The sequence below is a fragment of the Ictalurus punctatus genome, chromosome 6, assembly GCF_001660625.3.
Source record: "Ictalurus punctatus breed USDA103 chromosome 6, Coco_2.0, whole genome shotgun sequence".
Classification (NCBI taxonomy): Eukaryota; Metazoa; Chordata; class Actinopteri; order Siluriformes; family Ictaluridae; genus Ictalurus; species Ictalurus punctatus.
In genome coordinates this window covers 28,298,164-28,324,011 of record NC_030421.2, presented here as the reverse complement: position 1 = coordinate 28,324,011, position 25,848 = coordinate 28,298,164, and the positions used below count along the sequence as shown (strand labels likewise).

The 25,848-nt window shown below is 38.4% G+C and overlaps 1 protein-coding gene across 6 annotated transcripts in view; it reads right to left on the bottom strand.

Annotated features, from left to right (window-relative positions):
* lrp2a (low density lipoprotein receptor-related protein 2a) overlaps window positions 1-25,301 on the bottom strand; it is a 72,090-nt gene extending 46,789 nt beyond the window's left edge. For 3 of the 6 annotated variants that reach the window (XM_017470582.3, XM_053681077.1, XM_053681078.1), the window contains exons 1-20: window positions 25,152-25,295; window positions 17,854-17,967; window positions 15,379-15,501; window positions 15,031-15,147; window positions 14,445-14,555; window positions 14,080-14,193; window positions 13,873-13,989; window positions 12,113-12,256; window positions 11,665-11,784; window positions 11,172-11,300; window positions 9,242-9,411; window positions 7,603-7,826; window positions 6,288-6,494; window positions 4,790-4,992; window positions 4,428-4,568; window positions 3,949-4,152; window positions 2,121-2,313; window positions 1,337-1,462; window positions 893-1,023; window positions 4-141 (exon numbers count right to left, since the gene is read on the bottom strand). In XM_017470582.3, coding sequence (XP_017326071.2) covers window positions 4-141; window positions 893-1,023; window positions 1,337-1,462; window positions 2,121-2,313; window positions 3,949-4,152; window positions 4,428-4,568; window positions 4,790-4,992; window positions 6,288-6,494; window positions 7,603-7,826; window positions 9,242-9,411; window positions 11,172-11,300; window positions 11,665-11,784; window positions 12,113-12,256; window positions 13,873-13,989; window positions 14,080-14,193; window positions 14,445-14,555; window positions 15,031-15,147; window positions 15,379-15,501; window positions 17,854-17,967; window positions 25,152-25,221 — 2,896 coding nt within the window. In that variant the 5' untranslated portion in view covers window positions 25,222-25,295. Of the gene's footprint in view, window positions 1-3; window positions 142-892; window positions 1,024-1,336; window positions 1,463-2,120; window positions 2,314-3,948; window positions 4,153-4,427; window positions 4,569-4,789; window positions 4,993-6,287; window positions 6,495-7,602; window positions 7,827-9,241; window positions 9,412-11,171; window positions 11,301-11,664; window positions 11,785-12,112; window positions 12,257-13,872; window positions 13,990-14,079; window positions 14,194-14,444; window positions 14,556-15,030; window positions 15,148-15,378; window positions 15,502-17,853; window positions 17,968-25,151 lie in introns of all 6 variants that reach the window. The other 3 variants (XM_017470585.3, XM_047155911.2, XR_008396597.1) reach the window with 2 other exon arrangements.
* Window positions 25,302-25,848: the final 547 nt, after the last annotated feature.

The window sequence follows — 25,848 nt, the reverse complement described above, 5'->3', positions numbered from 1 at the left end:
CACCCGTCTGCAAGTCAGCATTGAAAGATTTGACATGCATAATGTGACTGATTCCTCGCCGGATAACCGTCATCTCTCCACCGTCTGTTTTCCGAACACGGACTACTCCTCCGAGACGCCAGTCCGTGAAGTATGCATAGCCTATACATATACATATACTGGATATTATTTGGATAGATATCCTTAGTCGTGATGCAAATTAGTTGAGTGATACAAATGAGTAAATATAATAAATATAATAATAGATATTTATATAATATAAAAAATACTTACAGTAGGTTATATTTATACATAATAATAGAATATTGTTTAATAAACAAACTTTTTTGTGTATGTTAATCCTATTAATCCTGTTAATCCTAAACCAAGGTGTTTTTTATATTTCATTATTTTATATTTTACCTTACAGTATTTTTAACAAGACTGTTGCTTTATGCCAATTCTCTACTTTTCAGTTTGAAACCAGGCCGATTCAGTTAGTCCAATTCCGTTTGAAAGTGTAGCTTTACTGATGCATAACTCTTATTTTCAATGTATAATTCAATCTCACTGACTAGTGGATTTACGCAAATACAAAATAAAGTGGTTTTTAAGAGTTGCTGACTAATGCATATAGTGGCCCAATCAAAAATGTGTCTGGATTCCACAGCTATTGTGATGTGGAAGCTAATACTAGTCATAGGAAGACATTCAGGTCTGAAGACTTTCCACTAAAACCCTAGAAAACAATTGCTTTTGAAGATAAACTGACAAGTTTTAAAAATGAGAGATGCCAGGCTCCTTGTAAGCCCTGGAGGGTTAATAAAAAAAAAAAAAAAGCAAATTATAACGATAGAAAATATGTTTAGCTATAACATATTTTAGTATTATGATTATAAATGTGATGACCCACCTCCATAAATAGTAAGTCCAAATGGATGAGATATCTGTGTAATCCGATCCAGTGACAATCTATTCTGCCCATCAAAAGTACTGTGTTCAATCTTATCAAAGAAAGCATCAACCCAATACAACCGCATGGAACTAGGAAGTAAAAATAGAACAGGGAGAATAGGAACAGATTGAGAGACAGCTTTCAAATAAAGTTCAGATAAGTAGGATTAGGGCAGCTCATGTTTCTGGGGAGATTAGCTAGCTTTTAGTTGAGTTAACATTAAAAGTCCAACCTGCAACATACTGTAGTAAACATTTAAGGCTTGGAATAACAGTGAAGACTGATAGTTATGTATAAAACAGAAATAGAGCTTTTTGGTCAGGTTTGAGGTCTTACTGCCATGCCTGGCACACTGTAATGCTTTATTTCTCAAGTCGCTAGGTATTAGGATGTTTGGCTTACCTCCAGTCGATGGCAAGGCCATTAGGCCAGCCCAGTGTGGTGTTAACAATTGGCTGGGCGTGAGACCCATCGCACCAGGACCGCATAATTTTCGCTGGACGGTACCAGTCGGTCCAGAAAAGAAAGCTGCAAAAACCACATACATACACACAGGCTTAAATCTGCCTGTAAAGGAAACTTTCACCTACATTTTTATATATAAGCTAAAAGGTATTGAAAGTTTATTCAAGAACTCTGTAGGGTCATCTCTCTTGAGCCAAGTTCTTAAAAGGCACCACAATACCAGCCTTCATGCAGCACTAATCTAGTCTCCTGGGCCCAGAGGACTTATGACTTTGAAGCTATTGGAAATGTCCCACTAGCAGTGCATAAAGACTCCCTTTATCTGCTCTGGGTTCAAAGTAGGAACAGTGTGTGAATGGGTGAGCAACTCCTGCATTATGGTAGGTGTGAGTGGATAAAAGTGGCCAGCTTGCTAATGCTTTTTATGGTCTTAAGGAAACAGAGACCTGAGGTGAAAGTGAGGCCCCCTGAGCCTTGTTCCAGGCTTGGTCCTGCTCAATGACTCGTGTTTTCACTTGACGTTACAAACCTGCCTGTGATTTCTCACCCAAGCTTACAATCCTGTTTTTAATCAAGGACATTTCTGAGGGTACATGTTTACATCAATATTAAAATTGTAATAACATTAAAAACATAATGACTAAAGTTCTTTTTTTCCATTAAACGATATAGCCATGCAGATATTCAGTACCACCTGTTAGCTAAACTTATTGTAACTCACCCAACTATTGGATGCACCACTATAGACCTGGGGTTGTTCAGGTTGTGGATGATCGCTCTCCTGGATTTGTCTGCTACTTTCATAACTGATATACTCCGATAGCGTGGGTCTGTCCAGTACAGGTTCTTTGATATCCAGTCATAAGCCAGATCCTCTACACCCTCTACCCGATTGGCTGCAAGTACCTGCCTCTCTGTTGGGATAAAAAAGGAGACAAAGTACACAATAGCGACATATTAAACATATGAATTTCAACAACTTGATAAATATACGTTCAATGTTAATAAAGCAAATGCTATAATTAGATGTTCTGAGGTATAAATTCCTCATCTCATCTAAATCCTAAACAGATGATACGTATAACAGATACAAAATAAATAAGAATGCTTAAATTAAAAATGGGCACAAATAAACCCCTGATAGCATGTGATATGCATGTCCAATAATGTTTATAATATTCTTTATTGAGTGAGTAATCACACTTTTTTGTGTGTAGACAAAGGCTCAGTGACAGCCAATATAGCTAAGTCATGATTCATTGTTTTATAGTGGTACCTTAGTGAGCAAAGATTACTAATTTTACAAATACATTTGGCGTAGCTACAACATGAAGTAATGGAAGCAGTGGCAAGCAAAGAAAGAAATGAGAAAGGCCAATTAACCAAGGGAGGGGTATCTTGTGTTTTGTATGCTATATATTTCCTGTTTTTCCAGCTCCTGCTTGACATCTGCACTGTTCTAACCTACGTCTTATTTGGTCTCATTACTTAGCGCATGGGGTTCTATGTAAGATTTAACGTCTCATCCAGATGAGACATTAAACCGGGGTCCTGTCTGTCTGTGGTAATTAAAAATTCCAGGACACTTCTCGTAAAAAAGTAGGGTATACCCCGGTGTCATGATGAAATTCCCCCATTGGCCCATCTCTATCATGGCCCCCTAATAATCCCCACCTCTGAATTGGCTAAATCACTCTCTCCTCTCCACTAATATCTGTTGTGTGGTGGGCGTTCTGGCGCACTATGGCTGCCGTCGTCATCCAGGTGGATGCTACACCCACCCCCACCCCATACTATGTATCTTGAAACTATCTTGTAATGCAATGCCACTATCTGTATCTGATTATATATCTGCTTATCTGTTTTTAATTAAATATGGGGAAAAACAGAGGCAGAAATGTCAGCACTATCAGCATGTCATAAATAAACACTGTAAATGCATCGCACATTGTGGTCACTGTTTGTCCCATGAGCTTCTTATCTGATATTCCCCCACACCTGCATGAATGTAAAAACTTCCCGCTTGCGCAGCGTTCTTGTTGCATCCCACGGGATCCCAGACCCGATGCACCACTCAAGCATTCCAAAATATTGTGCACCTCCTATTAGTACCTGTATTTGTATCTGTTTAGAACACATGATCTTTTTAATCACATTATCTTACCAAATAATTTACAAGTATTCGTATGCTTTAGTGTGTATATTCCCCTTTGTTTGTTTATTGTAAAGTCTTGCATGTAAAATGACGCAGGTCTTCACTGTGTTCCACAGTGACACCTGAGTTCAGATTTGCCTGTATTAATCATGTCTGCTTGTTCTGTGACCCTGTGAACTGTAACCATGATTCTCTCAAAGAAGACTTACACTGATGCTGTTAAACTGCCCGCTATCAAAATTTGATTCACAACCATAACACAATTTTATTACAACGAATCAAATTATGGGCAAATTATGGGCACAATTATGTGCGTGTGTATATTCAACAACAATTTTTATAGGCAAAATGTTGCTGGTCACATCTATTTTGAAACAACACTCAGCTGTCTTACCAGTCCCGTCGACTTTTTGCTTGAAAATAATGTCCTTGGCAGTGTCAGAGAAAAAGATGGAATTGTCCTCTGCACTGAAGTCCACTCCGACGAAGAACGATGGTGTGCCAGTGACAGGAAGGATGATGTCCTCCTGAGACGAGAGGTTAAATGGGATCCCTCTCACTGCCAGCTGACTGGAGAAGAGCAGGAACTTCCTCACAGCTGCAACATAAAGCACAGAGCAATGTGTTTTAAATCTTAAAGGTACTAGAATGAAAACAGTGTCAGGCTTCATCTGAAATTGACATCAGTTCTCTCAAAGCACTAATCTAACCATTCAATGCCAACACCCTTATGATTTTTTTTCCAGTCACTGGAAATACCATATCAAAATGGTATTCTGTACATGAAGAAAACATATAATGCATGCTCAAAGTAAACAATTAAAGAACAGGAGCACAGGGAAAGGCAGTAAGCCATTCCTCACTCTCTCTTACCCACACATCTCTTGCTGTCAGGGTGCAGGTCGTAGCCCATGCGGCAACGGCAGCGATATCCCAGACCATCGTTATCTGTCCTGTGACTCAGCACACAGATCTGCTCACAGCCCCCTCGGTTCGTCCCACATGGGTTACTTACTGTCAGCAACATACACACCAAACATTACACATATAACACAAAGAATTTCTCAAGCATAACTGTTGAATCTAAAGTTGATTTTAAAGATATCTGTGTGTATAAATCCTACCACTGTAGGTCCTAAACCAGCACAGCTTGTGGATACAATCAATAAAATAACAACAATAACTAACTGTAGCAACTCAATATTGTACCTGTGAGACAATAATAATTGTCTTACTATAGGGCTGCCTGAAGGGATGTAACACAGCCACACCATATGGCATATGAGCGGTTGAGTAGAGCACTTGTGGGTTGTTTTCAATGAATTTGTTGGCTTTCATGATGGCCATCTTGGTCCAATCAGTGTAGTACACAGAGTGTTCAAACAGACTTATGCCAAAGGGGTGAGGGATCAATGAGCCTCCATGCACCACCGTTTTCCTACAAAGCAATTACATAATACATAACTTTTTCTACTCCATTAACTGTGTGTTAAGTATTAAAGACAATCATGGTTGGCAAACGATGGATGCTATATTATGTCCCTTATAGCTTTACAAATACTAACATACCAGTTAACATACAGTGGGATCCAAAAGTCTAAGAGCATACTGAAAATCTGGGATTTTTCTATTTATTTAAAATTGGAAATAAACAGAAGGTTGTCCATTTTCTGTACCGCTTATCCTACACAGGGTCACGGGGAGCCTGGAGCCTAATCTCTTCTATTGAAGCATGTGTTCAGAAAGATTTTACTTTTCACTCTCGTTGTTGTCAATAATATAATTTGAAGTTGAAAATTGTTCTATTAAATTAGATAAGCATGTATTTTCACTACTTCTTTCAGACCTTTAGACCCCACTGTACTGTAAAGCATAGCACATCAACAGCAGTCTAGATGCGGACCAAACTAAGTATTTTAGTGGACTGAACAGATCATAAAAAAAAAAATACTGTATCATCACAGAACAAAAAGTACTTTCAGTGACTCTAATTTTTTTTAAACGTGAATCATTGCTACTTCTGTAGCAGATATGTTGTTTCATAAAATTTAATTTCATTTATGCTCTCAGGCTACTGAAGTCATGACATGGCTTGGTAAAAGGAATGTTCAAATATGAATTGGACAGAGTCAGAGTCTGTTCAGAGTCTTGGTAAGCATTAAAAGGTATCTGTGGACACAATTCAGTCATGCTAGTTCCTTATCCAACCTTTGAAATCAAGGAATGAAACAATGGTGATGTAAGTATAACAAGTACAGTTACCAACAAATGCTATAGTTAGCTCTGGCAGTATTATATTTACATTTATTCATTTAGCAGACGCTTTTATCCAAAGTGACTTACAAATAAGGAAATACAAGCAAAGCGATATATCAAGCACAGAACAATACAAGTAGTGCTACCATACAAGATTTTTTAATTGAATAGTTAAATATGCAGTAAACACAAAAACCCTATAACATAACAGTAAAACCATGGCAATATTATGGTCTATGGTGTTATGAAATAACAAAATTATGGTAGCATCATGTTTCAGAGGCTGAAACTAGTTACCATAATGTATGACAGAAAAACATAGTGTAATTTAGCAAAACCATAGTACATTTTTGTGAATTTTCATAAGGGTATATTCTTGTCTAAGATTGAAGAGATCTTCATCACTACATATTGGTATTCATTCCAACAACTACATGTGAGATAAGGCTACATGGGATAACCTTTTTTTTTGCATACCTGTGAAGTCCATCATAAGTGGTAGTTTCTATGTAGTCATAGCGACTGTCCACCCAGTACACCCTCTTGGCATCGATATCCAGCGTGATTCCAGCAGGCCAGCCTAGTTTGGACCTAATGATACCGTAGCGGTTGGTGCCATCCATGTAGGCTCTCTCCAGACCAGGTTCGCCATTCAATGTGTCCCAGTCAGAGAAGAAAAGATATCTAAAGCATAATATAAGGAACATCATTTAGGATTATCCTTTCCTTCAGTCCAGGATATAAGACAGTAAGAAGAGGAAATCAAAATCTAAAGCATATACAATATTTGCATTACAGCTTTAAAAAACCCTGAAAATGAGCCAGGGCATTGGATTTAGATCTGGGGGGAAAAAATCTCATTATGGGATAGAATTGAAATACAACTAGCCATACTCTTTATTTTACTTTTCAAAGAGTCCATACATAATACCTTACATTTTAAATAAAATCACTTAGCACTTTATTCATAAAGAAACATCTGTCACAAATTTAGCTTGATTTGTCCTGCCTTGATTCCATATTAAGTTCCAGTGAATCTATTCTCTTATTACTTCCAGCTAATCCTTTACTGTATTATATATATTAAATAGCTATCCTGCTTTAATTACTTCATCCTGCTTAAGAAAGAAGATAATAGTTTCAGTGATGAATGCCCTTATAAGCTGATTCAAGGTCAGTTTTGTGGTTTCATTTACAAGGACTAAGGTTTGAATTTTGTAGAAGCTATACCCACGCCCCTCAAAAAAGAAGAAGCTTATTGCAAAAAAAAAAAAAGTTGTGGCATCTGTTCTTTTCCTTCATCACATTTTTATTTTAGTTCAGTGGATAGTTCAGTAGATGGCAATGTATTTCAAAGCTAGCTGAAAACAACACTTAGTATGTCAATATTGGTCTGTCTAAACAGATTTAGCCCGTGTGAATTATGTAGCTAGCCTTAGCAGTAAAGATTATAAACATTTATGAATTAATTAAAATAATCTCTGAAGAAATCCTATCACGTTAGGCCAGTTTAGCTAGCTGACTAAAATGAACTAACCTGAAGAATATGAATGTTTTTTAATAGAACTGAGGAAAAAAAAAAAACCATCTCAGAAATTGTAAGGTTAGCTCTAATATTAGTTATAATATGAACCTCCTATGAATAAGGTTTAAAAATCCACTATGTCAGCTGCCTACATGAAAACTTCCATATATGGACTCAAAGATATGCCCTCATTTGCATTTATGGTCTTAAATGTTATAGTTATATTGGGTAAGGTCAGAGTTAAATTTAGTTTATTTAAATACTCACCCAACAGTTGGGTCTAGTGCCAGTCCTCTTGGATTTCCTAGGTTCTCTGCAATGAGTGTGACGCGATTATTCCCGTCTAAGTCCACCATGTCAATTCTGTTAACACTGGCTTCCACCACATAAAGTTTATTGTTCACCCAGTCCACAGCCAGGTTTTCAGGATAGTCAACTGATACATTTAGGATCACCTGCAAATGTGACCCATCCATGTCCACTGAAAACACCTATCCCAAAACAGAATGATTAGAGAAAATAAATCAAGTAGTGGTGCTTGGGTTTCTAATATATAGAATAACTATATAAGTGAATGACAAGATAAGAAAAAATATATAATTTCAAACCATGTATATAATTTCAAACCATGACTATGTTAAGATATACGGCATATCCTCTCATTTAATAATCATTTATAATACGCCCTGGTTTCTGATTACACATGCATCATCCAGCTAGCTTATCTGTTCAGTAGCATTTAAGTGGAGCCACAGGAACCGTACTGTGAAACCACTGCCCTACTGATTTCAAGATGGCACTGGTTTCTCAGGGTGGACCACTTGGCATTGTAACAGAAGCCAAGGCACCACTGCTCTTTGCAGTGGAAACCAAACCCGTCCTAGAGAGTAGGATTCTCGGCTGACCCGTTTACCGGAAACATAAGCTGTGGAAGAAGTCGCTGTTTTGGCTTGTGCACAGACCCCCTGCCTGGAGCCCACAACAATTCTGTGGGGTTGGGGGTACTAATCGCAGATCCCCACCTACTGGTATGCCCTCACTTTTCAGTTCTATGGCTGGGGTTAAAACCTGAGTGCAGCCAAGAGCTCAAACAAAGCCCTCTGAGTCAGCCAAGGAATGCATAAAACAGGCTGGATGCAAACAAATACTGCACAGCCACTAGCCCTGCTCTTAAGTTACATAAAATTGAGCAGAAATATGCGGTTTAGAGCATATCAGAAACCCTGTGGAGATTAGGAAAAGGTGGACTATGCTGAAGATCAGATCCAGCCACTCTGGCTGGAGCCAAGCAGCTCTGCCATCATTACAGTATTAGTAGTATCTACAGGAATCAGTCAAAGAATCGTTGTCAAGTGGCCAACTTCTGTCACAAGTTGAGCGCATGGACAAACATCAAGCATGCTGATCCTGAAGAGGGGTTTACATGGGGTACGTTTTCTAAAACTGCCTTGTTCCAATAGCCTCAGTAGGGTGTGTGTGTGTGAGAGAGAGAGAGAGAGAGAGAGAGAGAGAGGGAGAGAGCGCAAATATGTATGTCTGAAGGGACAAGAATATTGGAACATAAGTGCATATACACGGGAGAACAAAAATAATGAAAAGCTTTGTTGTCATCAACAAATGTAACAGCAATAGCACTTAGCCTGTAAAGGTTAGCACCTCAGGTATCTATTAAATACCACTGATTAAAATGTGCAAACTGAGAAAGCCTGTCAGATGCCAGAACTTTAAATGGATTTTCGTGAGACATACAGTGAGATGCATAGCTGCCAACAACGCTGTCTTTGTTAAAGACGACAGCACCATGAGCAACACGGCCTGCAGTGTGAAAGGTTCTACTGCAGGAAATTAAAAAGTTTTAAAGCACATTTTAGATACTAAAAGCTTATTTGATGATGGCATTAGTTACCTTGTTTTGGATGGTGTCAGTCCAGAAGACCCTTTGCAGCTGGTAATGAAAATCCACTCCGACAGCGACTCCTCTGTTCTCAGAGTGAACCAGGACACGAGAGCTGTGACCATGGATATCTCCAATCAGCAAGTCTCGTCCATTAGAAAAGAGTAAAGATGCCACTCCAGCTGTTCGGATGCAATTTGAAAACATGTTATCTCATTGTTTCTGTTTTCTTTTTCTTTCTTTTTTTTTTTTTACACAGGAAGGATAAAGAAAATATTTCTTTTTTTTAAAAGGGGTAAATCAATAATGGCCTGAGTAATGGGACAGGATTTTGCCCAAAGCCACGATAAAATACAATAAAGAATTGACAAAATTGATGTTGTAGCTAAACAGGGGATTTTAATATTGTTTTTAGATGCAGGCTCAGTGGAGCACTAAGAACATATGTAGTAAAGGAAATTTAAAAATTCCAGTATAACCATAAATAGGTTTAGGTAGAGTTGAAATTCAACAGAACAAACCTAGCTTATTAATATCAAACAGTGTATTTCCGCTCTCACAAGCTATTACTGTTTGTCTCAAAATGTGGATAAGAAATACCTTCATTTACACAAAAAAAGGCCAATGGACTGACATTGCAGATGAACAACCACAGACTTTATCTGTAGTTTGTCAACAAACATGTAAGAGTGCCTCATTTATTTAAATACCTTATAAAGTCAGAACGCTAAACCTGGCTCCAAAACAATAATGTTCAATAGTTTGTTTTCTCACTGGAATCCAGCATACGTGTATACAATCAGCCAGTCAAAGTGAAACCCCCAAGAACCTGAAGCTTGCTCCCTGAAACTTGTACAAAAAATGTCAATATTCTGTCGCTCTGTGGGCAGAGAATCTGAAGCTGAGACTAACAGGAAATATCACTAATCTGAAATTTATTGGGTTTTAGTAGAGTCCAATGTTTTGTGTGCCTGACATGAAAATAGGTGAGATTGGTAGGAAGTAGACATTTGATACAATTATGGCCAGACAGAAGCACTGTAAAGTATAAAACAATTAATAAATCATTCAGTTAATTGCCTAACAGAAAGATAAATAAGCGTGACTTCAAACAGCAGTGAGGCTGACTCCGTCTGGGTGAACAGATGCATTAGACATGACTGGAAATGATGCCAACACAGCCAGGATTCAATAAGGGCTGAGCTCTAGCCACTTGCCAGGGTTGTGTTGTTTACTTGCTTCTATTATTTGGTATAGACTTTTCACTTTCTAAACTGGCAGCATATGCCACAGGAGCACTGGAATAAAAAGATAGCTATGGCGGTAAACACATAATCTGACGTAATGTTAGAATTACTTAAATTTCAAGTATATGCCTCTAAATATATCTCTAAATACATAATTAGAATGAAACTTTCTTATGACAGACGTGGATTAAGAAGGATTGGCTCCTGGTCAGCTGGCATTCAGTGCACTATGTAAGCAACGCCGCAACAAAGCACCCAGGAGAGGTTGAAGAGGAGCACAGAGCAGAGTGCAGGGGGAGGGGTGCTTGCTAAGTAGATTTAGACTGAAGGAGAGAAGTACATATTGTGCAACATGTGCAACATTCACTATCAAAAATCAATAAACACCTTTATACTGTATCTCACACACTCCAGGTTGTTATTCTAGGAGAATGTGTTTTCAGTTAACAGGTTAAATAGATACCATGAATAAACGAATGCAATATTTTCAGATAAATTAGTGCTGTTTTCAAAGCTATATAAGATGCCATGACCCTGAACTTCAAAAGAATTCTCCAACTTCATCCACTTAATGTGGTATTTTAAGCTTCAGCGACTTTTCCAACTAGCATATTAGCAAGCATATATGCACACTCCCTCTCTTTTCATAGTTCGCTGTATATTCAACATTCAGGTTCAGGTTCAGAGTGACTCACAGGATGTGTTGGCTCTGCAGTATCTGTGCTGCTCTAACACGTAGCCCTCCTTACAGCTGCAGCGATGCGTACCGATCCGATCTTCACACAGCTGATCACACATGCCCCACAACTGGCAGTCATCATAGTCTACTCCATAAAATAGCATGAAAAAGATATCATTATACATGAGGCTTCATTATGCACAGAATTCACAACAACAAATCATAAGATGTTTAGGTTTATATACGGCATATTGATACTATTGTGTAAATATCATCTCGCTGTGGTTATCTTTATTGTTATTTATGTTTTGCTATTATGTGTCTACTGCCAATCCTTAAGAGCTGTTAAATTGTTTTTCATTGAAATTGTTTTAAACAATGACCAAAAAAATCTATGTATCTATCTATCTATCTATCTATCTATGATAAATAGAGCGTTAAAAACTGTTCAGTATCATAATACTGTGAAATTAAGCTATAGCTACATGGGAAACATCATAAGACTTTACCGATGCAGGAGCGGCTGTTATTGATGCTGACCACATAGCCAGATGGACAGGAGCAGGTACCACCCTCAGGAGACGCCACACACCGATGCTCACAGCTCAGAGACGTGCAGCGCCAGATACCTGGAAATCACAGGAAATAAGACTTCACATTATCACAATAATAATCTGGCAAACAAGAAACCCCTGACACACATCTGGGTCACATCTCAATAATCAGCTATTCATCTTAAAGCATGTTCTTTTGAAACTAATATGAAAAGTATCTATAGGTAGCTACAAGAGTGAGGACTGCAATTCGTGACTACATTTAAGTCTTAAATGTTGGTTGCTAACCAACAATTTTATAAAATATTCTGGCAATAATCTTAATAACAAATGTTTGAAAAGGCCTCGAATTGAGGGTAGTGGGGGCTTACAATCTTTCTGTTTATTATGAAAAGGTACTGACTACAGTTGCGTCCAGCAGTAGAGTTGGTCTCGTCTTCTCCATCGGGACACTGAGGTGTGCCATCACAGAGCTGTTCCATGCGGATACAAATACCAGATGAGGGACATGGCCATTCACCAGGGTAACACTCATGCTGGACATTATCTACAAACATGACACAATACAATATATCTAAGTGATTTATCAAGGTAAGTGATATTAGAAACACTGTAAGGGTGTACAGAAAAAATAACCTCAAAGAATTTTGACTTATATTTTCTTCAAGCCAAAGCTGAAAGCCCTGAGCCAAAAGCAGTAAAACGAAACCCAAAGAAACCACTGAAAAGATGGCACAATTTTGCACAATAAGTACAGAGACAATGCGTGAGGTTTGAAAAAAACAAGCAGTCTTATCTCCAGCGGAATAATGAGCAGCTTGGCATGGTCTCTATTTCCTGGGAAAACACTGTCACTTTAAATCATGTGAAGTAACCACTCTGAAAGGGTCACATGGGAGTTGCTGGTGCTTAACCCAGCAACTCAAAGAACAAGGCCTTCAGTGCAAACTGGAGACATCCTAAAGAGCTCTGGATGGTGGTCTGGAGTATAAATGGCTAAAACATGCCCACATTGTACACCGCTATAACTACTATGACCATATATGTTATAAGATAATCTTATAAACTATGGTATAAACTAATCTAATCTCCTGAATACTGTCATACTATGTTATGATTATATTCACAGCTTTTTATATTTTATTTTATTATATTGTTACTCTATCTTTTTGCACTACCTGTTATATCTGACACTGTTATATCACGCTAGAACTGTGTACTGGTTGGCACTACACTATGTGCTTATTGTCCTGTTTTAATAGTTACTGTACTGTCTTGTGTTGTTTGCACACGTTTACACGTGCACTTTATGTAGAATGTGTAGGTCTTATTTAGTTCTGTGTCGTCTCATGTGGTTAGTAGGAAAGTTGTTTTGTTTCATTGTATACCGTACCAGCTGTATATAGTTGAAATGACAATAAAAGCCACTTGACTTGATTTGAGCAGCCTAGTCTATAGACTGTTTGCAGGTTAACACAACACAGCTGCTGCGACCAGTCATGTTGTACATATCCCAATTCTGTGTAATACAATATCCATAATAATATTTTCTTGTTGCTGGTATTTAGCTATACTGATTATTTCATAGCTAACCCAGGATTCACACAATGTTCAAAACAAAATGCTATTATTCAGCCACAGAGATTATTCCAATACGTGCCTGTTGGAAACTGATAACTATTGTTAACTTTAAAGATAATTCCATTATCTGGTGTCACCCAAGATTTCTTCCTCATGCCAGCTCAGGTTTTTCCTTGCCACCATCGGCTTTGGCTTGCTCATTATGGATCTAATTCTACATCCAGATTTCTGTAAAGCTGCTTTGTGACAATGTCTACCCTTAAAAGTGCTATGCAAATAAAATCATATTGAATTATATTGAAAATATAATATGCCGACAATAGCATGCATTTAATAAGTTTTTTTCTAACTTAAGCATCACATTTTATCCATTTAAACAACATTTATCCAGAAAGTTTAGAAAACATCTTTGGGTAGAATTATATAAGCTGACTTTGCCTTTAAATATGTGAATATTTTAAAATCTCCAATAGTATTTACAGTATGGAATGATGAAAAGCTCACAAGACACACTTGCTGTTGTTATCCTGAATTCCCAATGAATCTGGGGGGCATTGTTTTTCTTTCAAGAAAATAACCTACCACAGCCTCGCTCATCAGCATTGTCTCCACAGTCGTCCTCTCCATCGCACAACCAGACCTGATGTATACAACGACCACTGGGGCAAGTGAAGTAAGTTCCTCTACATGTAGGGTAAGCTGGAGTGAAAGGCCATCACAAAAGAGTCAATAAAGATCAACTTTCATCCCCAATCAGGCACGCCGTTAATGTTACAGTGCTGTACTTACTGCAGTTCTGTTCATCACTCTGGTCTCCACAGTCATCATCATGGTCACAGAGGTACCCACGTGGAATACACTCTCCGTTATTGCATTGAAACTGGCCACTACGGCATCGCTGGGCTGCACAACGTAAAACAGTGCACTTTGCATTCGCTACTCTGCCAAAATTTTTAGATAGTGTAATGTCTGTACATTGAAGTGAGTGTTCTGATTACACATTATGCAAATATTACATTACAATGTAACTATAAAAAGATAAAAAAAAAAACAGCACAGCGAGTGTATTAAGCCAAAAATGTTGGAATATATTGGGGAGAGATTTAGAGAGTGTTTGAGGAGTATGTTTTTTCCTGCCAAGGAAGGACACTCACTGCAGTTGGCCTCGTCAGAGCTGTCTCGGCAGTTGAGCACCTGGTCACAGCGCTGGCTTGTGTTATAACATGCCCCACTGGCACACCTCAACTCTGGGCACTCTGGATAGTCTGAAAGAGAGAGAAAGAGAGTCCAGTTCCAGCCATCACTCATTTGTTCCATTAAAAATAATTAGTCTGTAATACAATACAGCTACTTATGGTGATTAGTGACAAGCTTGCATCTTCTTCCAAAGGAAGGATCTCAAGATCAGATGTTGAAAACATAACATAAATTCTATGTATGGAAGTATTTTAGATGATATACGTACACTGCTATAAATATATACCACGCCGTGGTGGATGTCAAGAGTTTTGGAATATTGTCTGAAAACAGTTTCTCACTAATCCACCAAGGAATCTGAAATTAACTTCTGACAACAAAAAGCATATTGTGGCTATTTCTGTCAGTCATCAAGCCTCTTAATCTTACAAATTGATTAAAATGCCACAGGAGTCTGAGATGGTGGAGATCAATCTATCCTCCAACACACACACACACACACACACACACACACACACACACACACACAGATAGTGAACTTACGGCAGTTTCTCTCATCCGCCTCGTCTGAACAGTCGGGCAGATGGTCACACCTGTACTCCGCTGGGATACATGCCCCATTTGTGCAGCTGAACTGTGTACTGGAACAGGTTCTGCCAGCTAAGAAAAGATCAAGTATCACATTTTAATATATATGTTCTGGGTGGTCCTCAACTTAGATCATTCAAGGTTTCCATTCCATTCATATACACATGCACATGACCAAAGGACATGCCACTTATTTGCCCTTTTCCTTCTAGAGCCCACAAACTGAGGTTATCATGTTTCACAGGGATGAAGGAAATGACATTCCTTTACATTAATGAGAAGGTGAGGAAGGGGAGGACATACGGCAGTGCTGTCTCTCGTCTGAGCCATCTTCACAGTCCTCCTCGTCATCACATACCCAGTGAACTGAAATACACTCGCCGTCGCTCAGACACTGGAACTGGCCCGCCTCACAGGTCAATTGGGCTGAGAGAACACACGAAAGCTGCTTAATTAACTCATGGAAGGAGGTGTAGACAAACTTGCACACAGAGCTTTCATTTCAGGAATTTCATATGAAACTAAAATTTTGCTTAAAGCCAGCTTTTTCAGCTTATTTCCAAACAAACTCCCCTGTATTTTCTTTATATGAACAAAATTTATGTATGATTGGGCAGCCTATGAAGCTCCCAGACTCAAATAAACCAAGTTGATCTTTCAGCTAAATTATTCCAATGAAGATAATAATACATTTGCTATTGTATCCCATCTTCATACCACAGTGCTTTTGAATTCTCAGATCTGATTGGTCAGAAGACGGTGATTCATTTTCTATAACAGCATTACTCTGACAATAGTGTTGGTCAGCATGTTGAACACTGCACATAATCACATAGTTTATTAACGGTCAGTAAGAGACTTTGAGACAGAGGACTTTTTTTGAGACAGAGGACTTTTCTGACTTGAAGCTCACAACAAGCTTATTTTTTTTTTACTTTCAAGAGACTGAAAAATAGAGGCTGGTGAACTTTTTATATATATTACATAAGTGATAACAAAAAGCAAACTTGTTTTAAGGATATTCGACATCATTAAATGTAACTATAAACTGATAAAAAAGAACATGTCATTCTTTAATAAATACAACAAAAATTAGTATTGGTAAATTACTGTTGTGAAAGAGGAATAAACTCTAAATATACACTTTCAGGTGTTCTGTTATTGGGAAAAAACAACTTTGGGGTTGTAACAGTAACTTTACTTTGCATCAGACCACATTACACCACCTTGCTGTTGATTATTTTCCTACAATAACACACACATTGTGCTTTATTCCTTACTTATCACCCTTATATAAGACCCAGATACTGTCAGACTTGGGGAGTAATGGAATACATGTAACTGTGTTACGTAATCAGGATACAAAAAACTGTTAACTGTAATCCGTTACAGTTACATCAAAAAACAAAGTAATTAGATTACAGGTACATTTTGTAAAAAATGGAAATATGACCAGGATTACAATTTTTTTCATTTAAAACCAAAGAAATTAAACTTTTGACATAAAACAACATAGACAGCTGCTTAATTATAGTTATGGTTCTCTCTTGTCAGTCGTGGCTCACAAGAGCAACCTCTGGGTGCATGCACAAATTAATTTTGCGCCGAGTTAATTTGCTAGAAATTAACACAAATTGTTCTCTGAAATGCTTTTATTAGGGTGACTATACGTCCTCTTTTTCCTGGACATGTCCTTCTTTTCTGCCCTTAAAAAAGTGTCTAAATTTGAGAAAATATCCGTGGTTCGGCTTTACTTTCATTATGATGTGCTTATGGTCTAATACTGCAGCATATTTGTGCATATTTGCATTGCTTTAACCCATCTGTGTAATTCCTGCCTTCTCGCACACCAACTGGTTGATTATTAAAGGTTTGCAGCAACTATTGGCCAAATTCCTGCCTCTCAACCATTAGCCTACTCTCAGAGAATGCGTGCCGGTGAAGCGCTGTTGTGTACGGAATCAAACAGGTGCTTGACAATATCAGCAAATGACAGCTATCCTGAGTCGAAACAATGCCCATGGTCATATAAGGTAATTTTAAATTTCATGTTATCACATCGCTTCTTATTACACGGCCATACAAATGTGTAAATGATGGCAGAAGTTTCACTCGTGGCATCTGATATTTTATTTCATTCCATGGACATTGAGAAGAATGCAGTAAAAAAGTACGTGTGCAGAGTGAAACCAATTTTATATATATATATATATATATATATATATATATATATATATATATATATATAAAATAGTGTGTCTTTTTCAGTGTATTAATGTTTGCATTCCTGGTAACACTGTTTTCAATGCTATTAAGACACCCCCCCCCCCCCCCAAAAAAAAAAAAAGGTGTCCTCTTTTTGGGAAACCAGAATATGGTCGCTGTAGCTTTTGTGATGTAATGTTACCCACATCAGGAACAGTGATCTTTTATTTATTTATTTTATTAAAATAAATCCAAACATTGAACATGTTTTAAGCTTAAAATAAGCTCTAAATAAAAGCTTTTTAGATCATATTGCTTTTCTCTTGACTTTATTTACATATCTGGCCCTGAAGTAATCCAAAAATAATCAGATTACATTCCTTTCATATTGTGATACTTGGATTACGTTACTGATGACATTTTTTATTTAAGTAATTTGTAACTGTAACTGAATACATTTTTAAAGTAAACCTCCCAACCCTGGATACTGTACACGCACTGCATCACTTGTAATAAGTGTAATGCTGGATGCTTGTAATAGCAGGGATGAGTAAGTGTGAGAGAGTTACTCACGGCACCCGATCTCATCTGAATCATCTGCACAATCTGCAGTGCCATCACAGTGCCAGCCTGCTGGGATGCATCTGCCAGTGCCACAGCGGAACTGACCAACTTCACAACTTGTACCTGCACATACATTAAAACACACAATACAGATTTCCATAAACAACTTCCGAAAAAATATATATTGACTCACTGTGATCCAAAAATCAAAACATTCTGTGCCGTGCTATTCATACAAACTAAATCAGCACACTCCTAAATCAAGACCTTGCCATTATAATATATTCACAAAATGGATAGTACCCTTCACTCATCTAATACAAACACAGAAACGCTCTTTAAGTGGACATAGAGGTGATGGTTGCTATTGATGAAGCACGCATTGACAGGCAGCGGAGCAAAGCGTGCCAGCCAAACAGCCGACACTCACACAGCCCTCGCTGTTCTCTTCCCAATCCCTCCTTTTGATCTCTGTCTGTGAGTGGCATCTCGAGAGATAAGGTACCACCCTTCTACCTTCCCTGCTGGGCTCTGCAAGATATCGACTGGGGCAGCATAGTTCAGCTGAGGAGGCCTCCATCAGAGCTGCTGGAAAAACGCACTGCGTGATTTTGATTGTCTCTCACTGACACTCTGATTAATGGTGCATGCTGTTCCTTGTCAGGAACGTAATTGGGATAAATAGTGGTACCGGGTGGTACCACAGACCTTACACCCAAATTCCAAAAGCTGAAGGGAGATGTAAGTTGAAGAAAGGTGGGTAAAGGCAGGGGCTGGTGTGTGAATGTGTGTTATCACTGGCTACTTTTAAACATGCTCTTTCTGCCTCTGATCAGAAAATTTTATATTAATGTAGGGTTTTAGAAAGCTTTATCTCAATTCTCTGAGTTAACAGTTTGTATACTGGGAGAGAGAAATCTTTTTGGATCATGAATTAAATCACCCAATGTCTATTCCATATAGCCAAGATTGAATCATTTTCTATAACAGCACAGTTCTGACAATAGTGTTGGCTGTAATTCAAATGAAAGTTTTATATTAATGCACTCATTCTAATATGTTACTGTTTCAAATAGTAACAACTCATTCACAGGGACTTGCATGCCAGATTATCTACATAATCTATTATTTATCAGTTATAGAAGAAGTCTCGAGTGTCAGCAAGTTTTCTGACGGGAAAGTCTTGAGGACGGAGGACTTTGTGCTTTCTGATTTCTTGGTTACATGACAAGCAACATTTTTTTTGGTCTTATTAACTTCAAGGAAGAAGAAAAGAGAGGCTGCTGAGGGGACGACTGGTTATAGCTGTCATAACATAAGCAATAACAGGAACTAACTTGTCTCATGGACATTCCACAATATTATATAGAACTATAAAAGGTCATAAAGCAACAAATTTTAATCATTGGCATATCACTGTGGTATAAGCGGAAAACACTTTGGGACATGTTGTTATTGGAATTTGGGGTGGTATATCAACTTTATATCAACTTTGGGGTGGTAACAGTAACTTTGCTTTGTATCTGGCCACATCACACCATTCTGTTGGTTATTTTGTTATGATAGCATGTCTTGTTGCAGTTTATTCCTTGAATGGTGTCTGATTGTGTATTAGAGAGCGTGCAAAACAGTTTTTTAAGTAGCTTTCAGTAGAAAAAAAAAATCTTTCAAGTTATTTAAACTTTATTGATCACTGGTGCCACTACTAGTTTGTAGGCATGATGTCATCATGTTTAGAAGGATAACTTCTCTGCCCTGACTCCCCCATACTCATAAATTATGCTCAATTTCAGTACAAACAAACTCAAGAAATCCTGACGTGATAATCAAGTTTCATTTTATTGATGAACCTTTGACAATTTTTAAGTGTGCATTATTTTTTTCATCTAAATCAACGAGTTTGTTATTTGATGTGTGTAATAACGTTGTTAAGCCTGGAAAAACTTTGAAACATTTTGAAAAGAACGACACTGAAACCTGCTGTTCACTGAACTAAGAAAACACAAAAAGCTTGAGTGTGTTAAGAGCGGCCAAAGAGCAACACTTAAAAAAGGCTACGCTGTGAGGTCAGCATTTGACATTTAGCCTCCCGGCAACTTAGCCGAAAAATCCCCTGCAAAAGTCGAACCATTCAGCTGACACAGCTTACTGCTTCATTGTTGTAATACAGTGATATACAGAGAACTGGTAGAAAAACATGTACTAATTAGGTAATATGCACATAAACAAAACCATAATGCTTTGCAACAGACAAAAATATGTAATCTGCCTAAGTACTTTTTCAAAGCACTTTACAAAACTACCCTTGGGTTTGTGTACCAACTCTATATATCACGTCTATCACACATAACTGAGAGGTTTATCATATCCTTTTCATAAAGACAGGTACCATCCTACCAGAATGCAGGGTCCATGCCCAGACCACCTCACAAAAAATAATTGTGAAGTTACTCTCATATCTAGAGGTCCTGACTTGCATTAACAGAGCCACAGCAAACCCAGCACTCTTAAAGCATGCCAGCCAAATGGATTTCCAATTAACTCCTCCAGCAGCCAATTGGGAAACCAGCCTTTTTCCTGCTCAGTTTACTAATGATAAAATTGCTCCTCCACTCACTCAAAGGCAGGCTTTGTTCACAGGACACGATCCCGGAGGTTTCAGCAGCGTCTATAACACACAGGTAGACAACTGGCACACACTGCATTGGCAGAGCAGGACAAGCTCACTGACACAAGTCACACAACTGGAGTTAATCATCTTGCCAGCACTGGTGGAACATGAGCCTTATACTGAATAAGACTGAAGAAAAAGGTTTGGAGAGATGTTTCACATTTTAGTCATAGATAATTCCCTGGAAAAAATCCAGTGTGTTCCTGATATACAGTATTAGTCTCAGACAGCTAACTATTTCAAATGTTAAACTTCAAACCCTGCAGAGGTTTCCCTGGCCTCAACTAGCAATTATAGGCTTATGTCTAAGCTTAGCATCTATACATTAGGTTAACAGCCTCAACCTGACTTTGCCAAGAGAGAAATATATCTGCTGCTGCTTTTAAAATAACGCCAGTGTTTTCTGACAGAATTGGTGCTGGGAAAGGTGACAGGCAAAGTGTAATGTGCTTTTTAAATAGCAACATCCTGTGTTGAACTGTTCAGGAAAATGAACCCTTTACTTAACAGTCATTCTAATAATTTCTCAAGCGGGCCCAATGGGATTTTATTTCAACATCTTCATTTAGGATTAAAAATGGAACTGCCCCTTATTGTGAATGGCAACAATAAGAGAGAACAGCAACATGATTGTCTCCCTGGTCAATGTGTGGAGAGGGGCTTGTATCATGCAAATGAATTTGTCCTGTTGAAGGGGTATATGCTTTTTTTCTTCCTTCATTAATGTCTTTGCTCAGACTGTTTTGTTGGTTTAGTGTTTTCTTTTTTTTCTTTCTTTCTTTTTTTTGCTCCGCTCTTCCTTCTTTTGGACCATGTCTTTTCTAATTAGCCAACTTAAACCCACAGCAGGCGAGAATCCCTAACATTATCTGTGGGGAAGATAAGGGGGACACCCTACCACCAGTCCACAAAGGGCCGCAGCAGAGGAATTTTCATTAGAATGAAGCCTCCCAAAGGCTTAGACCCCACTGGGTGATAACAATAGCACAATGGGCCGGCTGGCTGGCCTGTAGCCCCATAACCGAAAGTGTCAGTACACTAAAGAAGCCCACAGAGATGGATAGTGAAATGGAGGAATACAGTAGAGCTTCCTGTAACATGAAAGCCAGATAGAGACCCACTAGACCCATCTTTCTGTCCCTCCTCCCTAAAAAAACAAACAAAAAAAAACTAAACGGTACTTGCCAGCCACAACATCTCTTTCTAGGCTCGTGGAGGCCATGAGAGAGGTTCTGCCTCTTTCATCAAAGCCACCTTGTTTTGATGCGTCGCAGGAGGCTGGGTGAACGTGGTGGGGGGGAAGACGGGCAGCACCAAGTGCTTGGGCCAGCCTTTGCTGTCAGAGCAGAGGGCTGTTGTCCGTTTCATATGGAAATGTATGTGGCCGAATGAAGTCAACTGCTTAACAACTGACTTTGGCTCTCGCAGCAACACTGAAAAGACCCAGTAGTACACAGAAGGGCTTTGGCATAAATGGAAAGCAAAGAAGAGCAATGTTGATCAATGGAGTTGCCTATTAAGTTATTCTGTTCAGCACTGCTGATTTTCAAAATTTTAGAATTTTTCTAAATTTCCTCATTTGTAATTCGCTTTGGATAAAAGTGTCTGCTAAATGAATAAATGTAAATGTAAATTCTTTTTAGAAAAAGAATTTATTAGAAGTGTTAAACTCTGAATTCTAGCATCGATGCCTTAAATAAATAAAACATTAAAACACATACATAGAAATCTAAGCAAGCAAACTATCTAAAATTACTTTCTAAGTTATTAGGAAAGTTTTCTAATTTAAACTTTTGGTATTCTTAAACCTCGATTGGCCTTGAATATGTTGTACATATTGCCAACCATTTATAGACACATTGGGACATTACCAGTCTTACACTCACATCTAACCAAAAGTGACCTACATACTACTACTATAATGCAGAACAAATTGTTAATATATTTTTCTTTATATTAAAATTGTAGTAAATCAATTCATTTGTTTTTAATACTGCTGCTAATTGTACTGTTTATAGTCAGGAGATAAGAAGCTTTTGTTATGGCCAACTGTGTTAACTTTTGTTCATATTTTAATTCTAGCAGCCCTCTTGCACAAGGATTTACACAAGAAAAGGTTTGCCACATTTTTCTAAAATCCAGAATTGGTACGGATTATGCACGGTGGAAAACGATGCACAGTGAAATCATATATCAGCAAGCTTTCACTCTACTTAAGTTAATAAAACAATCATGTGTCATGTGCCTGGTTATGAAAATTGGGTAGTGGGTCATAGTGAACCAATGGTCCAGATCAGTGAAAAGACTACTGGTCCTTCACTACTCAGGATTTACAGGTCTTTACTGTGTAGAAGAAATGCTTAGAAGTGCAAAATAACATAACTAAGAATATTTAGTTGAACCATTAACAGCTTGTTTGAAAGTACAAAAACAATTTCAGTTATAAAATGCCTCCATCGGCATGTTTTCCATGAATGTTCAACTAACCATATCAGTGAATTATAAGCACCAAGCAGCCTTTACAGAAACCAGTCACTTATCAACATTAAATAACTTCTCAAGTGCATGTGACTCAGGCATATGTGCAAACATAGGCACATTCAAAACACCTTGAAACAACCTCAAAACCATGCACAACCAGAGTGTGACAGATAACTCATTAATATCAATGATCTATCCAGTATCGTCACCTTTAACCCATGGCAGAAACCAGGTCTGAAACAGGAACCCTAAGGGCCCAGGCGGAAGCAGCGCTCAGTGTGTTCAGCTCAGAATGCATCCTGACCTTCTCCAATGAGGCCTTTTGGTCATTTCCTCTCAAACACATGCTGAATAAAGCTGGATTAAGAAAGCCCATTCCTGGCTCGCATTTCTGAGGAGATCAAGCATGGTTGCAAGTTGAAGTTTGAGGCAAACACAATAATACAGATTCCTGTTTGTTTCAAATTGTATTAACCTGCGGTACCTGAAGTGAATGTGACAGCACTAATCCCAGAGTTAATGAAGGGAGACTTGCTTTCACAGTCATAATTGTTTAAGTAGTTCAAAGAAATGTGCTCTGGAGGTTTTCAAATCAATGTTAAAGCTACGTATCTATTACCAGATGACAACTTTTTATGACACTTGTTCCTAACTCTGGTCCCCCACGGAGTACCCTATGTCCTGCATATTTAAGTGTTTTCCTGGTTCTAACACACACCACTTCAGCTCAGGAAAGACTTTTAATTAGCTTATTAGTACAATCAGGTGTATTACGAGCAGGGAAAACACTCAAATGTGCAGGACAGGCGGTACTCTAGGTCCAGGGTTGGGGAAAATCCTGCTGAAATGCTAGATCACTTAAATCATCGTGCCTAATGACTGGTGTAAATTACAGGCCAATATTCAGTGCCAGGTTCAAAATAGATGTGTTGTTCCATAGGCTCTATGATCACATTCAAGCAACATCTACAGCAGTAATTAGCAGCCTGATGCACACTAAGGAGCTTACACACACTGAGAACTAGGCAAAAACAAAGCAGATTACAGTGTGAGAGCCTCGCGAGCTTTAGCAGCACGTTACACTGCGACGTTTAGGGGCTCAGGTCGATAATAAACACTAAAACAGCTCAAACAGGATGCACAAGTGCTATATCAACAAGCCAAATGAGTTATTTGAGTCTTTAAAACTAAGCAGTGCGGTTTGAATTAGCTTCGAAGCAGTAGTGTCTGATAGTCAGTCACATGCTCTCCTCTGTTACCTAGCAACGACAAAGCACAGGCAAAAGTTCTCGAGGAGAAGTTTTAGAGGGGCGCGAGGCGAGGTGGCTTTGTGCGCGAGACATTCGGGACTATGTTGTGTTGAAAAGCGAAGGGACCTGATAAATAACTGCAGTTTGTTTAAAAGTAAGCAAAACCTTAGTGAGGAAGTACAGTCTGACAGAAATGCACGCGCCGCAGCTAACATGTGTTAAACGCTACGCCTCTGTATGACCTCATTAGCCATGTTTAATAACTCCGGGATTGTAATGGTGTAATCAGGCGAACGGCGACATAACGGTCCTGTACAAGCAAGTGCAATAATCTCTCAGACCTTTAACGTTATATCCCACCTTGTTTACTTCACAGCTGCATTTAAATAATTCACAAGTTCTGCTATTGCGACCGATTACTTCTTGCCTTTTCCTCATACAATAATAATAATAATAATAATAATAATAATAATAATAATAATAATAATAATAATAATGGGAATCATCATCATCATAATAATAATAATAATAATAATAATGAATTTTTATTCCAGGTTGAATATATAAAATCTTGCTCAAAATGATCTTGCTATTTTATACAATTATTAAAAATCCAAATGTGAATATATAAATCAGGGATGTTGCATTAGTACAAAAAAATAAGGGTATGTCTAAAGATAACGGGTTTAAAACATTGTTGCGTCTTAAGTTTTGACAACTGAATATGCACACATTCACCCAGCCCCCCAGAAAGAAAAAAGAAAAGAGAAGAATACATTCTGATTCCCATACATTTTCCAGACACTCCAGATTTGCTTCTGTAGAGGAATAGAGATTGGAGTTGCAATTCGAAAATCGGGAAACTGAAGTATGTAGATATGAGGAAGAAGAACGCTTGAACTCACCCTGACAGCTGCACTGAAGGAAGTATAAAGTGAGCAGAGTCGCAGTTTGGAGCAGCAGTGCTCGGTGCATGGTGATGCGCGCGCGGCTGCTCCTCGTCAAGCCAAGCACACGGAGCTCCGCGAACTGAAGTGATGCTGCGCGCGCCTCTCACTCACTCACTCGTCCCGGGCTGATGAAAAAGGGCGTGCACTAAAAGCTTAGACACGACCCCCCACCCCTAAGCGCGCGCGCACACACACACACACAGGCGCACGCACTCACCGCGCACACGTACACACTCCCAAATCCTTTAACCAGTATACAAGCGCGCGCTCTCTCTCTCGCTGTTTGCCAAGCCTGTTACCTATTTGTTAATATACACCTACATCTCTGACAACAGTTAGTAACACAATTTTTAACCCACTGAAAGATTTTCTTTAAAAAAAAAAACACACACAAACAAAAAAACAACTTAAAGTTAGTACTTTAAGGAAGAAAGGTAAGATTCTTAAAAGTGATGCTAGTTCTCCTGTCCCACAAAGAACCTTATAGGGCTCGCTTTAACCTGTTAAGTGATTATACCTTAAAGAACAAATAATGCTTTGAAGAACTTAAAATAAAGCACAAAGAACTTCTGTAACCTCCAAAGAATCACATAGCTCAACTCAAGAACACTTTACACTGCAAAGAAGCACCGAAGGACCTTTATTTTTAAGA